This window comes from Suricata suricatta, chromosome X (assembly GCF_006229205.1).
Source record: "Suricata suricatta isolate VVHF042 chromosome X, meerkat_22Aug2017_6uvM2_HiC, whole genome shotgun sequence".
Lineage (NCBI taxonomy): Eukaryota > Metazoa > Chordata > Mammalia > Carnivora > Herpestidae > Suricata > Suricata suricatta.
Window position 1 is genome coordinate 53021493 of NC_043717.1, and position 15578 is coordinate 53037070.

The 15578-nt window shown below is 36.9% G+C and overlaps 1 protein-coding gene across 4 annotated transcripts in view; it reads right to left on the minus strand.

The window, feature by feature from the left end:
* Positions 1-15578, minus strand: part of PHKA1 (phosphorylase kinase regulatory subunit alpha 1) — a 195992-nt gene that overhangs the window by 3006 nt on the left and 177408 nt on the right. For 3 of the 4 annotated variants that reach the window (XM_029930576.1, XM_029930578.1, XM_029930575.1), the window contains 4 exons: positions 10123-10173; positions 6909-7073; positions 3106-3159; positions 908-1108 (listed from right to left, as the gene is read on the minus strand). In XM_029930576.1, the coding sequence (XP_029786436.1) occupies positions 908-1108; positions 3106-3159; positions 6909-7073; positions 10123-10173 (471 nt within the window). The remainder of the gene's footprint in view (positions 1-907; positions 1109-3105; positions 3160-6908; positions 7074-10122; positions 10174-15578) is intronic. The other variant, XM_029930579.1, reaches the window with a different exon arrangement.

Consider the following 15578-nt stretch of genomic DNA (forward strand, 5'->3'; position numbering starts at 1 on the left):
TTAAATATAACAGTCAGTTAAATGAGTTGTACCTGTTAAGGGTCAAATGTTAATACTTACAAGTCACCCAGAAGAACTTGGGTCTGAATCTTTCCAGTACTACTGATTTCAGCATGCATTATTTTATCTTGCTTTTGATGATTATTTCTTTCTAAGCCGACTTAATTCAAATAGACTGTAAGCTTTCGAAGTTAGAGTCTATGCCTAAATGGGATAGGCTGATTCTGCAATCCAGAATCTTTTAAATTAAGACTGTCCTGGATACTTTTTTTTTTGCATTTTTCCACAGTGCCTAATAATAGAATGAAACACCTATTACGTATTTTGGAGATTTTCCTATTGACAACAGGGCATGTCCTTCACCTCAGTGTTTCTACTCTTAATCTAGGAAAATTTGGAATGCTTTCAATAGTCTGCATTTTTTAAATGTGGTTAATTTCCTGGAAGAAGATACATTAAGAAAATGAGAAGTTTCACTTTAATGTTTTCCTATAGGTAAGTAGCCAATGCAAAAACAAAACAAAACCAAGCCAAAATGAAATCTTCTTTTTTCCTTAATAGTCCAAAAAGGTTATGCTATCCAATCGTCTCTCCTTAAGTCCTTATTGCTACAAAAAATCATGTGATAAGAAGACTGAAATATGATGAAAAGCATAAAAGCCTCCTGAATTCCAGGCAACTTTACAGTCTAACACAATCACAAAAACACTTTGTGAAAGACAGAGGCCTTTCTGCAGCCTACTTCTTTTGCAAACAGAGCTCAGAGCCACTACAAAAGAGCCCAGAAAAGAGCTATGAGGAAGAGGGTACAAGAAAGTGACCCCGGCTTCATGAAGAGCTCTGACTGTAGTCAGGTTAGTATCAGACATTCCCCTTGGAGAAAACAACAGGTTTGCTGCTTGCCTACCTGTTCTTGAAGGAACAAGTCATTAGCAATATGCACTATCTTTTCCACAGCAATGATGCTTCCAATACTATGAATTTCAATATCTGCCATCATGGTGAGGACAAGGATGGCTTCAACCAGAAGCTGGCGGTACTCTGGTTGAGGTACACGGTTCAGGACAGACTCCACATGAACGGAGAATTTAATCTCGCCTGGAGTCATCTGTGATACAGAAAAAAAAAAGTCAATTCCTAAGAGCCTATCAACCAGGAGGCATCAATCACCTTTTGTGAAGGGCAGGAAAAGCACTGTAGCCAAGAGCACAGCTCAGTCTCCTTCAAAGTACCTGAGTAAGTAAATTGGTCCAATCTTATTGGACCACAGCCCGGCAATGCATAACAAGAGTCATTAAAGTGTCAATGCCCCCTAACCCACAATCTTATTTTTGAGAGTGTATATGAAGTTAATAATTCAAGAGAGGAAAAAAGCCCTATGTGTAAGAGTGTTTATAGCAGCATTAGTCACAAATGTAAAACTAAAAGTAATCTAAACAAGGGAATGGTCATGTAAATAATGGTATATTATGGTACAGCAACTTCATGGGTTATTATAGAGTCATTTAAAAGAATAAATATGACTGGGGATAAAGGAAAAATCTAAGCAGATCTTAAAACTGTATGTGCGGGATGACTAGAATTATATAAAACATTTATATACTGTTAGATTAAAATGGGTATGAGGAAATACAAAGTTATTTTAGGGTGAAGAGCAGTGAAGAATAATTTTTGGTAAAATTATATTGAGTATATACTTTAGGGTGGCAATGTAGATTTGGACCCTAAAGATCAAGGTCTTTGTTAGTTACTAGTTCCATGACCCTGAACAATTCATTTCCCTAAATTAGTTTCCTTATCTGTAAATCGGGAATTACAATCTCTTCCTTAGCTGTCTCACATACCCGTGTTAAAAATCAAATTAAAGAAAATGTAAAGGTACATTGAAGACTCTTAAAGGTACCATGTGGGTGTGTATTATTATTAATTATATTAACATTTCAATCTTGCTTAAAAGCAGAGAAAGGACAAGGAGTGGGCACAGTGTTCCTTTTTTTTTTTTTGCATTTTATTTTATTTTTTGTAATAGTTTATTGTCAAATTGGTTTCCATATAACACCCAGTGCTCTTCCCCACAGTGCCCTCCTTTGTTAGAGAAGAGGCCTAGAGGCAAGAGTGAAGCCCTGAAGCATACCATTAGTTTTCTGCACCCATCCTTCCAGCCATTGCCTGCAAAAACTCCAGTGTTTTCGAGAATGTTCTACCATCCAGCCTTACTATTCCTAATTTGCTAATTCTAGTTCTTTTGTTGGCTTAGTACAAAAGTTATTTTCTTTATAATTTCTATGTGATTGGGCAAAATGGGAAATATAAAAGCACCCAATAATGCATGTCTGTAGATGATGGCAATATTTTCTAGCCATGATTATATATCAGACTCCTTCTAAGGATTTTTGGTTGGTTGGTTTGTTTATTTGAGAGAGAGAGAGAGAGAGAGAGAGAGAGAGAGAGAGAGAGAGAGAGAGAGAGAGAGAGAGAAAGGGCAGAGGGAAAGAGAAAGAGAATCCTATCTTAAGCAGGCTCCATGCTGGCTTGATCCCACGGCCTGATCATGACGTGAGCCAAAATCAAGAGTCAGACTCTCAACTGACTGAGCCACCCAGGTGCCCCAAGGATTTTTTTAAAAAGTACAGATGCCCAGGCTACATCCCTGGGGATTTTAATCCACTAAATTGGAGACAGAAGCTCAGTTTGCTATGACATATGGCTAGAGATGAGGACCACTAGTTCATAATCTAATAGTCTACAAGCATCCTATGAGAGAAAGGTGGGAAGGAGAAGGATGGGGACATGAGAGGCCATCCACTCCTAGATTTCTATCTTGTCTGCCCTCTCCAACTCTGGCAATACCCACACAAGCCAGCCTAACTTAACCATTAAAAGAGGCTGTCATTATATAATTAATGTAATACATAATTACTCTCTAATATTCCCATTCTACTTCTTTTCCTATTCTGTATTTAAAAAACATTCTCTCCTTTCCTCAACTGCACTTCATGTTTACTTGATTTAAAGTCATAGAACTGTTATTTTGAAAAATGATCACTGAAATACTTTAGTGACACAACCATCAATCACATATATGTGGAAGACACAGAATCTCACCTCTCTAGTGGTTGAAGAAGGAAGAACAAAACCTTCTACAGAGAGTCCATGACACTGCAAAACAACAAAAACATGTTGTTACCAAAGATATGCTGATAAATGGGAGCTACCAAAATATTCCATGTGATTATAAACATGCTTGAAAAAATGGAAAAAAACAATATATTAGCCAAGAATTAGAAGATACAAAAAAGGAAAGAAAAGAAACCTCAAGACCTGGAGCATTAATTAAAGGTCTAATAGTCAGGTAATTGACATCTCAGGAGAAGAGAATGAGTTCAGGGCTGATAAAATATAAAATATAAAAACTTCCCAAAGTTTGAAAAACACGTAAACATTTAGTCTAAGAAGCTCAATGACTCTAAAAATTATAAATTAATTATTATTATTAGGAAGATTTACGTCTCAAGTGGATGTCCTATTATTTTGTTAACACTGTCACCAGTAATGCTTTGGGAAAGAGGTTGTCTTAAAGTTCTTCAGTTGGGTACCAGGACCATGGACTTTATGGGCCTAGCTCCAGCCCCATGATTTTACTATTCTATCATCCCATGTGAAGGATACTTCCTGATGAAAAGCTCTTGTACATATTGCCCGCTCTGCAGCGTGCTTCATGGGGTAGATGCCGAGGAATCAGAGGCCAGTGAAAGGCCTTGCAGTCCAAGTGTCCTTGCCAAGGGCTTGTGATTATTATGTGGCAAGAAGCAGGGCTGAGCTACAGGAGATGCAAGATTTACCCTCTATTTAAAGGAGTAGAAGGGTTAGAGATTGGATTGCAGTTGCTTATGCAATTGTTCCTTTATGTTTAATACAATGTTTTTCTCTGGCTGCTCTCAATGCATTATTTTTATCTTTAGTTTGGACTACCTTCTGGGATAGACTAGCCCCAAAGATCCAGAGACTATCAGAAAATATATCATGCTGGGTCTCAGACCCATCACAAATAGGCCTTAGCATCTTTGCCAAAAATCACCTGACCATACATAAAAGGGTTTATTCATGTACTCTTAACTCTGTTCCATTCATCTATATGTTTATTCTTATGCCATTTATCAGTCTTGATTATTATTGCTTTTATTGTTTCAGTCAATAAAATCTTCACATTTATCATTTTTGTAATAATATTTACATTTACATATAGATTTTATCATCAGGTTAAAGTTTGTCAATTTCCCTAAAGAATCACTACAAGAAGGATTTTTAGGCTGAAGGAAAACCCTCAAAATATGCATTTTTCAGACTTGTATAGTTACTACATTTTCTTTTAAAAAATTTAAAAAATGTTTACTTGTTTTTGAGAGGCAGAGACAGAGCATGAGGAGGGGATGAGCAGAGGGAGGGTGATACAGAATCCAAAGCAGGCTCCAGGCTCTGAGCTAGTTGTCAGCATAGAGCCTGATGCAGGGCTCAAACTCACAAACCATGAGATCATGACCTCAGCTGAAGTCAGATGCTTAATCGACTGAGTCACGCAGGTGCCCAGCATTTACTACATTTTCTAGTTAAGCATCTCCTCCACCATCAGTGCCCTCACCCTGCTGTACTGTTACTACAGTACTTCTCTTCTTTTAATATTCTACATAATTTACTTATTATATTTATTATTTATTGAATAGCAGAATCTAAGCTCTAAATCTAAGGACAGACTGTTGTCTATTTTGTTCTTTGCTGTATCACTGTGAGCACTTAGGACACTGCCTAGCATACAGCAGATGCTCAAGAAATAATATATAAATGAATGATATTTTATCTTCTCTCTCACTATCAACTCAGTTATTAAACAGCAATGGCTACGAGGAATTTATCCAAAGGATACAGAAGTGCTGATATATAGGGGCACATGTGCCCCAATGTTTGTAGAAGTGCTTTCAACAATAGCCAAATTATGGAAAGAGGCTAAATGTCCATCAACTAATGGATCAAGATGAGGTTTATATATAGAACTGAATACTACTTGGCCATGAGAAAGAATGAAATTATGCCATTTGCAGCAACATGAATGGACCTGGAAGGTATTCCGAGTGAAATAAGTCAATAAGAGAAAGACAGATATATGTTTTCACTCATATGTGGATCTTGAGGAACTTAACAGAAGACCATGGGGGAAGGGAAGGAGAAAAAAATAGTTACAAACAGAGGGGGAGGGAGACAAATCATAAGGGACTCATAAATACAGAGAACAAACTGAAGGTTTATGGGAGGATGTGGGAGAGGGGAAAATGGGTGGTAGGCATTGAGGAGGGCACTTGTTGGGATGAGCACTGGGTGTTGTATGGAAGTGATAAACCATGGGAATCTGCCCCCAAAACCAAGAGCACACTTTACACAGTGTATGTTAGCCAATTTGACAACAAATTCTATTAAAAAATAAAAAATAAATGATCACTACAAAAATACATAGCAATGGGCATTAAGGACTTGCCATCTTAGATGTTAAATAAATTAAAACAATATATATTAAGCCATTGACAAAGATACCAATTCAGCAGGCTTTTTGGCTCTGGTACCTGACACTTCCATCTCATATTCCGTATGCCAAATAACAGTCTTAGTACAGAGAATTACCAGCCTGCAAACATATGTACCAATAGTATAAGTATGTTACATTCACTATAAAAGGAATGGAATGAAAAAAGAGTGCATTTGTCCTCTTACATCAGGATTCCAAGTCCAAGTTTTGATTCTGCCATAAAATACTCAATCTTCTTTTTCTTGTATTTGCAAGGCCTTGTGGTTCCTGCACCTTTATCATAACACATTTTGGCTTTATCTTATAGCTGCTATTTAAGAAGATAACTATGGATTAAACTTCTTGATGATAAGAATAGATATGTCCCATGGTATCTGAGGTAGAACAGCACCCACTACATGACTGTGAAATGGAATTGCCATAACCCAGGCATAACTGTAGAGATAAAATACCTGTCTGTGACCAGGGTACTACAGAAGTTAGATGGAGAGTTTTAATAATACTCTCTAAAAGAAGATTGCCAGAGCTACTAGTTTGAGGAATCAACTTTTACCTTTCCAAAAGATGACTTATTTCAGTCCCTGGAAGAATATCAGCATGCTAAGGGAGAAACATAACTAAGGTTTTGAAGCCCTGGATGAAATTTTCTTCAGGTCCTTGCCAAGGGCAATGAAGCAGAAATTGCCACCTAAGAGACTAAATGAGACCTATGAATGAGTAGGGTGGTCTTCTTGGCCCTGTAAATCTGTCACAATCATAATGGTGTGATGTCCCCTTAAATGTCTTTGGCAAGCCAGGCCTTTGAAAGAGAAACAAAAAATTGGTCACACCAACAGAGTCTTTAGGTCATTAGCATCATTAAGATCTTTCATTTATTTAGTAGGAAAAAATAGAACAGCTTCCCATGCTAACTCCCCAGACACTCAGCTGTTTTACTATAGCATCAGCACATTCCTACAAATAACATTTCCACTCTACAAAAGCTACAAAGAAAGAAGGCTCTTTATCATCAAGTTCGATAAGCAGGATATGTATCACAATGTACAATAATGTTCAAGTATGGGCAAAGGCACAGAAGTGATGATTTTTAAAATCTAATTTATAAACAACACCATAGTGACAGTGATAGAAAGAGACTATATCATAAATAATATCAAAATAACAAATCAACTTCATTGATTATGTTGATTATGTCTTCTTCTAGGTTTTGTCCATATGAGCATATGACAGTTATATAATTGTACTGATGTCACAGTCAAGTCATATCTCAGCCCAGGAGACTGAGGATATCAGGAGGGAAAATAAAGAGACATCTACAATGTGTTATGCTTACCTTCTGCAAAACTTTCCATACTTTTTGGTAAAATCCAATTGGGACTCTATTCAGTGCTCCATCTAGCCTTCTTCGACGTTGCCACTGACCTTGACGATTATCTTTAGATGTCTGTTGACTTCTAGGAAAGGACCCACTACTTGGAGTCACAGATGTTCCAGGTGACTTTGGAGAAGAGGAGAGTAAAGAACATAAATCAAAAGTTATCTCCGTTGTTCTGATAAAGTATTATAGCACAGTAAATAATAGTCAGTAGAAATAGAAACCACATATTAAGTGTAACACCCAAGATAAAGAGGTTACAGTGAAGCTAGTAGACTTATGAGTAGCCAGCAACAATGTAAACCTTTGTAAATCTAGATCCTTTTAGAAAGCAATCTAGTGATACTTAAAAAGAGCCATACAAATACTGATGAACTGGGGGTTTCTTAGCTAAGAAATATTTAATATTTTATAATATCAAAATATTTTGATATTATTTATGATATAGTCTCTTTCTATCACTGTCACTATGGTGTTTATAAATTAGATTTTAAAAATCATCACTTCTCTTTCCTTGGTTATCTCTGTTAAAATTCTAGCTGGTCTATGGCTTAGTTTTTTGCTTTCATGGGCTATAACACAAATCTCAATCAAATTAAAATAACTGAAATCAGAAAAAGCATGCTCTCTGACTACAATGAAATTAAACTAGAAATCAAAACCAGAAGGAAATTTTGTAAATTTACATATATGTGAAAATTAAACAATATGCCACTAAATAACTGGTGGTTTAAGAAAGGAGTCACAAGGAAAATTAGAAGACAGTCTGAGATAAATGAAAATGAAAATACAACATACCAAAACTTACGGGATGCAGCTAAAACAGTGCTTAAAGAGAAATTTGCTTCATAAATGCTTGTATTAAAAAAGAAGAAATATTTCAAATCAATAAGCAAAACTTCTACCTTAAGACAATGAAAAAAACAAGAGCAAGCTAAACCAAAAGCAAAAAGAAAGAAAATAATAAACACTTCAGGAGAAAGAAATAAAATATAGAAAAGCAACAGCGAATAGCAATGAAAATAAATTTGCTTCTTTGACAGTAAATATAAACTAAACTGACAAATCTTTAGCTAGACAGCACCCTCCCCTCCAAAAAGTTAAGACCTAATGTATCAAAATCAGGACAGAAAAAGGGGACATTACCTCTGACTTTAAAGAAACAAAAAGGACTCTAAGGACATAACATCAGCAGCCACATCTCAACAAATTACATAACTTAGATTAAGTGGACAAATTCCTAGAAAGACATAAACTACCCAATCTGACTCAAGAAGAAACAGAAAATGTGAATAGATCTATAATAAAGATCAAATTAGTAATTATAAAACTTCCCAGAAAGAAAAGCCCAGGTACAGATGGCTTTACTGGTTAATTCTATCAAACAGTTAAAGGTGAATTATCAGTTCCTCACAAACTCTCCCAAAAATGAGAAAGAGAAGGAACTTCCCAACTCATTTTGAGGTCAGTATTACCTTATTCCAAAATCAGAAAAAGACATCACAAGAAAACTACAGATCAATATCCCTTCTGAATATAGATCCAAAGACCAACAAAATACTAGCAAACCAAATTCAGCAACATAGAAAAGGATTATGTATCATGGTGAAATAGAATTTACTCCAGAAATTCATGATTTTCATATCCCAACAAAAATTAATGTAATACACCATATCAGTAGAATAAAGGATAAAAACCACATCATCCTAATAGATGCAGAAAACATATTCAATAAAAGCTAACATTCCTTCATGATAAAGACACTCAGCAAACTAGGGACAGAGGGGGAACTTAATCAATCTAATGAAGTACATCTACAAAATTCCACAGCTGGCATCATAATGAATGGTCAAAGACTGAATGTTTTGCCTCTTAAGTTTAGAATAAGACAAAGATGTTTTTACTCCTGCTACTCCTAATCAGCATTGCACTAGAGGTTCTAGCCAGTGCTGTTAAGTAAGAAAAGAAATAAAAGACACCCAGAGTGAAAGGAAGAAATAAAACTACATCTGCAAATGACATAACCTTATATATAAGGAATTCACTGAAAGACAGTTAGAATGATAAATGAGTTCAGTAAAATTGCACAATATAAGATCAATATAAACATCACTTATAATTTCTAAACAGTAGCAATCAGCAATCTGCAAATGAAATTTTAAAAAATTTCATTTAATATAGTATCTGAAAGAATAAAATGCTTAGGAATAAATTTAACAAAAGAAATGTAAAACATGTCCTCTAAAAACTACAAGATATTTTGAAAGAAATTAAAGACCTAAACAAATGGAAAGAAATCCCATGTTCATGATCAGAAGACTTAACATTGGTAAGGTGGCAATACTCTTGGAATTTATCTACAGATTGAATATAGTCATCATAATCCTAACCAGGTTCTTTGCAGAAATTGACAGGCTTATCCTAACACTCACATGAAAATTCAAGGGACCTGTGATAGCTAATATAACCATAAAAAACCAAAAAACAAACAAAAGAGTTGGGGTTACCTTAATCTCTTCAGTTTAAGAAGTCTGAAGTCAGAAGTCATTACATTGGTTTAAACCAAGGAAATCTAGTCAGAAATCAGTCTTCCTAAAATGTAAACTTCGTAAGGGCAAGGACTGTATATGTTCTGTTGTTTATTGTATTTCCAGTGCCTGGTACAAAATTGGCACTCAATATTTATTAAATAAATTACTAATCAGAATAATAGCCACTCCAGTGACTTTCAAACTTAAAAATACATCAGAATCACCTGGAAAGCTTATTAAACCACAGATTGCTGTACCTTTCTGATTCAGTAAACCTAGGGTGGGGACCAAGATTTTACATTTCTAAGAAGCTTCCAGGGGATGTTGATACCATCTAGTACAGTGCCTGGCACCTAGTAAACATGCAATCAGTTATATTAATTGAAAGAATAAATGCATAAACAGACACTTAAGTATTTATTAAATTGAATTTTATTTTCTGAAATGGAAATGAGGCTAGAGTTGAACCCCCCTCCACCTCTTGTAAGAAAACATATGGAAAGATTTTCTTCCCATATATGAAGTTGATTTATAGTTATTTTAGTTCTTAATTCATTTTGTTTTTCTTTCAGTCAGTATATGTCATGACTTATAGCATATTCAAAGTACTTGTGAATGGTATATAATATAACAACAGTTACCAGAAAAGATGGTGATGTCAAATCTATTCCCAAGGAATGGCCACCATTGGACTATAAAAAAAATTGAGAAAATAAAATTTTAAGAGATGAGGTAAGGCAAACATTATTTGTGTTTTTAAAAGTCATTAGTAGAGTAAAATTACAGACTATTCAAGTAACTAACCAGCATGTTATTGTTAAAAAAAAACAGATGAAATAGCCTTACTATAGAAGCCATGGTAAAGGGTAAAGAAAAACTGCATTTAAAATTATTTTTTCCTGTGATCAGAAAAAAGAGCATTGGTGAATGGTAGAGAAAAGGGCTTAGAACAATACAAAATACTAAACAGGCAAGTAAGGATAGAAATTGATAATTAGAAATTAGAAAGTAATGAAAATTTAGGTGTCTCAATCCTTGAAATTATAGTCTTAATGATTTTGGCTCCCTTGAAGTCCTATAGCTAGTGGATGTGTAAAAAATGAATTAAATGATATAGCCAGATAGGTCAAGTCCTTAATATCATAGTAATCTAGCTGGAAACATGGACTTCAAGTTCTAAATATATAATGAATTTGTAAGTAATACTGTGAGACTATAAGCAACAATCCCTTATTAGTTTAACTGATTGTTTCCTTTGCAGTGCAGAAGCTTTTATATCTTGAGGAGGTCCCAATAGTTCATTTTTGCTCTTAATTCCCTTGCCTTTGGGGATCTGTCAAGGAGGAAATTGCTGTGGTTGAGGTCAAGGAGGCTATTTCCCACTTTCTCCTCTAGGGTTTTAATAGTTTCTTGTCTCACATTCCGATCCTTCATCTATTTTGTTTCTTTTTGTGAATGGTGTAAGAAAGTGGTCAAGTTTCATTCTTCTGCAAGTTGCTGTCCAGCTCTCCCAACACCACCTGTCTTTTTTCCGTTGGATACTCTTTCCTGTTTTGTCAAAGATTAATTGGCCATACACTTGTGGGTCCAGTTCTGGGCTCTCTATTCTATTCCACTGATGCATGTGTCGGTTTTTGTGCCAGTACCATCCTGTCTTGATGATGACAACTTTGTAGTCGAGGCTAAATCTGGGATTGTGATGCCTCCCATTTTGGTTTTCTTCTTCAATATTACATTGGCTATTCGGGGTTTTTTGTGGTTCCATCCGAATTTTAGGATAGTTCATTCTTACCTTGAGAAGAACACTGGTGCAATTTTGATGGGGATTGCATTGAATGTGTAGATTGCTTTGGTAATAATGACATTCTAACAATGTTTATTAGCACAGAATGTTTTTACATTTCTTTGTGTCTTAATCAATTTCTTTCATAAGCTTTCTATAGTTTTTATCATACAGGTCTTTCACATCTTTGGTTAGGTTTATTCCTAGGTATTTTATGGTTTTTCATGCATTGTGAATGGGATCAGTTTCTTGATTCCTCTTTCTGTTGCTTCAATTGGGTGTATAAAAATGCAACCGATTTCTGTACATTGATTTTGTACCCTACAACTTTGTTGAATTTATGGATCAGTTCTAGAAGGCTTCTGGTGGAGTCGATCAGGTTTTCCATGTAGAGTATCATGTCATCTGCGAAAAGTGAAAGTTGGACTTCTTCTTTGCCAATTCTGATGCCTTTTATTTCCTTTTGTTTGATTGCTGATGCTAGGACTTCCAGCACTATGTTAAACAACAGTGGTGAGAGTGGACACCCCAGTCGTGTTCCTGATCTCAGGGGGAAAGCTCTCAGTTTTTCCCCATTGAGGATGATATTAGTTGTGGGATTTTCATAAATGGTTTTCATGATGTTTAAGTAAGTTCCTTCTATCCCAACTTTCTCAAGGGTTTTTATTAAGAAAGGGTGCTGTATTTTGTCAAATTCTTTTTCTGTATCTATCAACAGGATCTTATGGTTTTTATCTTTTCTTTTGTTAATGTGATGTATCACATTGGTGGATTTGTGAATATGGAACGAGCCCTATAACCCACTTGATCATGGTGGATACTTCTTTTTATATGCTGTTGAATTCGATTTGCTAGTATCTTGTTGAGGATTTTTGCATCTGTATTCATCAAGGATATTGGCCTGTAGTTCTCTTTTTTTGCTAGGTCTCTGATTTGGGAATCAAAGTGATGCTGGCTTTGTAGAATGAGTTTGGAAGTTTTCCTTCTATTTGTATTTTTTGGAATAGCTTGAGGAGGATGGGTATTAACTCTGTGTTAAATGTCAGGTAGAATTCCACTGGGAAGCCATCTGGCCCTGGGCTCTTATACATTGGGAGATTTTTGACAACTGATTCAATTTCTTCACTGATTATAGGTATGTTCACATTTTCTATCTCTTCCTGTTTGAGTTTTGATGTTCATGTGTTTTTAGGAATTTGCCAATTTCCTCTAGATTGTCCAGTTTGTTGGCATATAATTTTTCATAGTAATCTCTGATTATTGTTTGTATTTCTGAGGTTGGAATAGATCTATTTTCATTCATGATTTTGTCTATTTGAGCATTCTCTCTTTTCTTTCTGAGAAGCCTGGCTAGGGGTTTATCAATTTTGTTTATTTTTTCAAAAAACCAACTCTTGGTTTCATTGATCTGTTCAACTGTTTTTGTGGATTCTATATTGTTTATTTCTGCCCTGATATTTATTATTTCTCTTCTTCTGCTGGGTTGGGGTGCTCTTGCTGCTCCCTTTCTAGTTCCTTTAGGTGCTCTGTAAGATTTTGAATTTGCGCTTTTTTTAGTTTCTTGAAATAGGCCTGGAGTGCAATAAACTTTCCTCTCTTAGGACTGCCTTTGCTGCATCCCAAAGAGTTTGGATTGTTGTATTTTCATTTTCACTTGTTTCCATATATTTTTAAATTTTTCTCTAATTGCATGATTGGCCCATTCATTGTTTAGTAGAGTGTTCTTTAACCTCCAAGTTTTTGGAGGTTTTCCAGACTTTTTCCTGTGATTGATTTCAAGTGTCATAGCATTGTGATCTGAAAGTGTACATGGTATAATCTCAATTCTTTTATATTTATGGAGGGCTGCTTTATGCCCCAGTATGTGATCTATCTTGGAGAATGTGCCATGTGCACTTAAGAAGAAGGTGAGGGAGGAGCCAAGATGGTGGAGAGGAAGGGAGCTCTGTAAACTTTGTCTGCCCCATCGATCGAACTGAGAAGGAAATTACTCTCATCTGCAAGAGCGGAAAGAGAAAATATGGACTCCAGAAGGAAGAGAACCTGAAGGATACCTGAGTGAGTGAGTTAGTGCAAACTGGGGAGATTGGAAAACGGGCCAGCCCGAGAGGGGAAGGGGAGGTGGCAGTCCCAGCCCATCGTGGGGCAAGCACGCGGAGCCCGAGAGACAAAGGGAAGAGACAGAGAGACTGAACACGCTCATAGTACTGTCTCTGGGGAAGAGGTAAAGAACGCTTAACTGCGCTTGGAGAAGCTCACTCCATAGATAACTGCTGGGTGGCCTAAATCCCGAACACAGTTGGCGCAAGGGAAGGAACAGCTTCCAGCCCAGCACCATCTTGGGAAGGAGTCGGCCACCACTGCAGTGGCGGTGTCAGGGGTGCTCACTTCGACCTCGGTTTTGGGAGTGGGAGCACGCACCTCATTTCCACGGCTCATCTCGCCCCCAGCATTGGCCACGCGAACCCTGAATCCCGGGTGCCAACAGCCCCCACCTCTACACGATCCCTGCAGAGAGTTGGCAGCGATGGAGACCTGGGTGCGTGCCCAGGCTACAGGAGCTCCCTGCTCATTTCCAGCAGCTCCTGGTGCCACCTCTGGCAACAGCTACGTCTTCATTCCTCCCCCAATGCTAACGCGATCCCTGCTGTGGGTTGGGTCTGCGACGGTGCGCAGGCACATCACCTCCCGCTGTGCATCTTGCCCCAGGCAGGGGCAGCCAAAATCCCAGATTGAGCCAAGACAGATTGAGTCCTCCTCCTAAGAAGCCAGCAACCAAAACAAAAACATCTCATCTGTGGGAGCATAAAAAGTGCATGGACTGGGACTTTGAACTGAGGCGGGCCTTGAAAATACAACTTGGCTCAACCGCGGCAAAAGGAGATTGGACTCATTAGAGTGGCCTACAGTTCATAGTTCAGCAAAGCTTGACTGGAAGCCTGCCTATCTAATCTCTGCAGACACCAAGGCAGAGCCTCTGAGAACAGCCTCCAAGACCTACCACATCAAACCACGCCTATCCAAGAGGGGGAGCTGCCATTTTTTTTTAGTTGTTGTTGTTGTTTTTGCTTTTTTAAATAATTTTTTTCTTTTTTTCCTTCATTTTTTTTTCTTTTCACTTTTTTCTGTACGTATTTTTTATTATTACCTTTTTTTACTTAAATTTTTAAAAATTTTTACTCCTTATTTTCCTTTCTGCTCCCCCCCCTTTTTTCTCCTTTCTTCTTTATATAGGAGAATATATCTCATCCCTACCTCTCCCCTCATCTGGTCATACACTTTTAGACTGTCCACTGTACTTTGTTGTCTCTGATGCCCTTTAATATATTTTTTAAATTTTTTTCTTCTTTTCTTTTTCTTTTCTTCTTGTCCTCTTTTCGACTCTTTCCTCTCCATTCTCTTTATTTTCTTTCCCTCTGTTAATGTGTTTGTTTGTTTGATTCGTCTGTGCGTTTGTGTGTTACTGTTCCCTCTGTGTGTGCCTGTCTGTTTTCCTTCTTAGGGCTACACCAAGAAACAAGCCAAAGTGTGCAAGACAGTGAGTCCCGAATACCACTGAGTAGGGAAATAAAATATTCAAAGGCACAACAAGAGAAACTGAGAGACACCATTAAAAGAATATTTCCTGAAACGACAGGCCCTGGATAGTCAATAAGCCTCCTTTAACAGAGAAATATTAACAGGTGCACAGTGCACAATGAGCTTTCTAAAGGGGACAAGAGACAGAAAACTAGCAAAAATGACAAAACGAAGGAACTCTCCCCTGAAGAACCTCCAAGAGGAAGTCACAGCCACAGAACTGCTCAAGACAGATCTAGACAACATACCAGATCAAGAATTTAAAAAACTTGTCATAAATTAATCGCTGGGGTTGAGAAAAGCATCAAAGAATCAACTGATGAGTTAAGAAAAGGTATAGGTGAGGTGAATAACAAACTGGAGGCATCCACTTCAAGGATTGACAAGGCAGAGAGAGGAATAGGTGAATTAGAAGATATAGTTCTAGCAAAAGAGGAAGCTGAAAAAAAGAGAGAGAAATTAATCCAGGAGCAGGAAAGGAGAATTCGAGACCTGAGTGACACAATCAAGCAGAACAACATCTGTATCATAGGAATTCCTGAAGAGGAAGAGAGAGAGAAAGGGCCTGAAGGGATACTAGACCAAATTATAACTGAGAATTTCCGAAATATGGGAAAAGAAATAGACATTCAAATTCAAGAGGCACAAAGAACCCCCTTAAGACATAACATGAATCGGCCTTCAGCACGACATATCATAGTGAAACTGGCAAAATATAAAGATAGAGAATTCTGA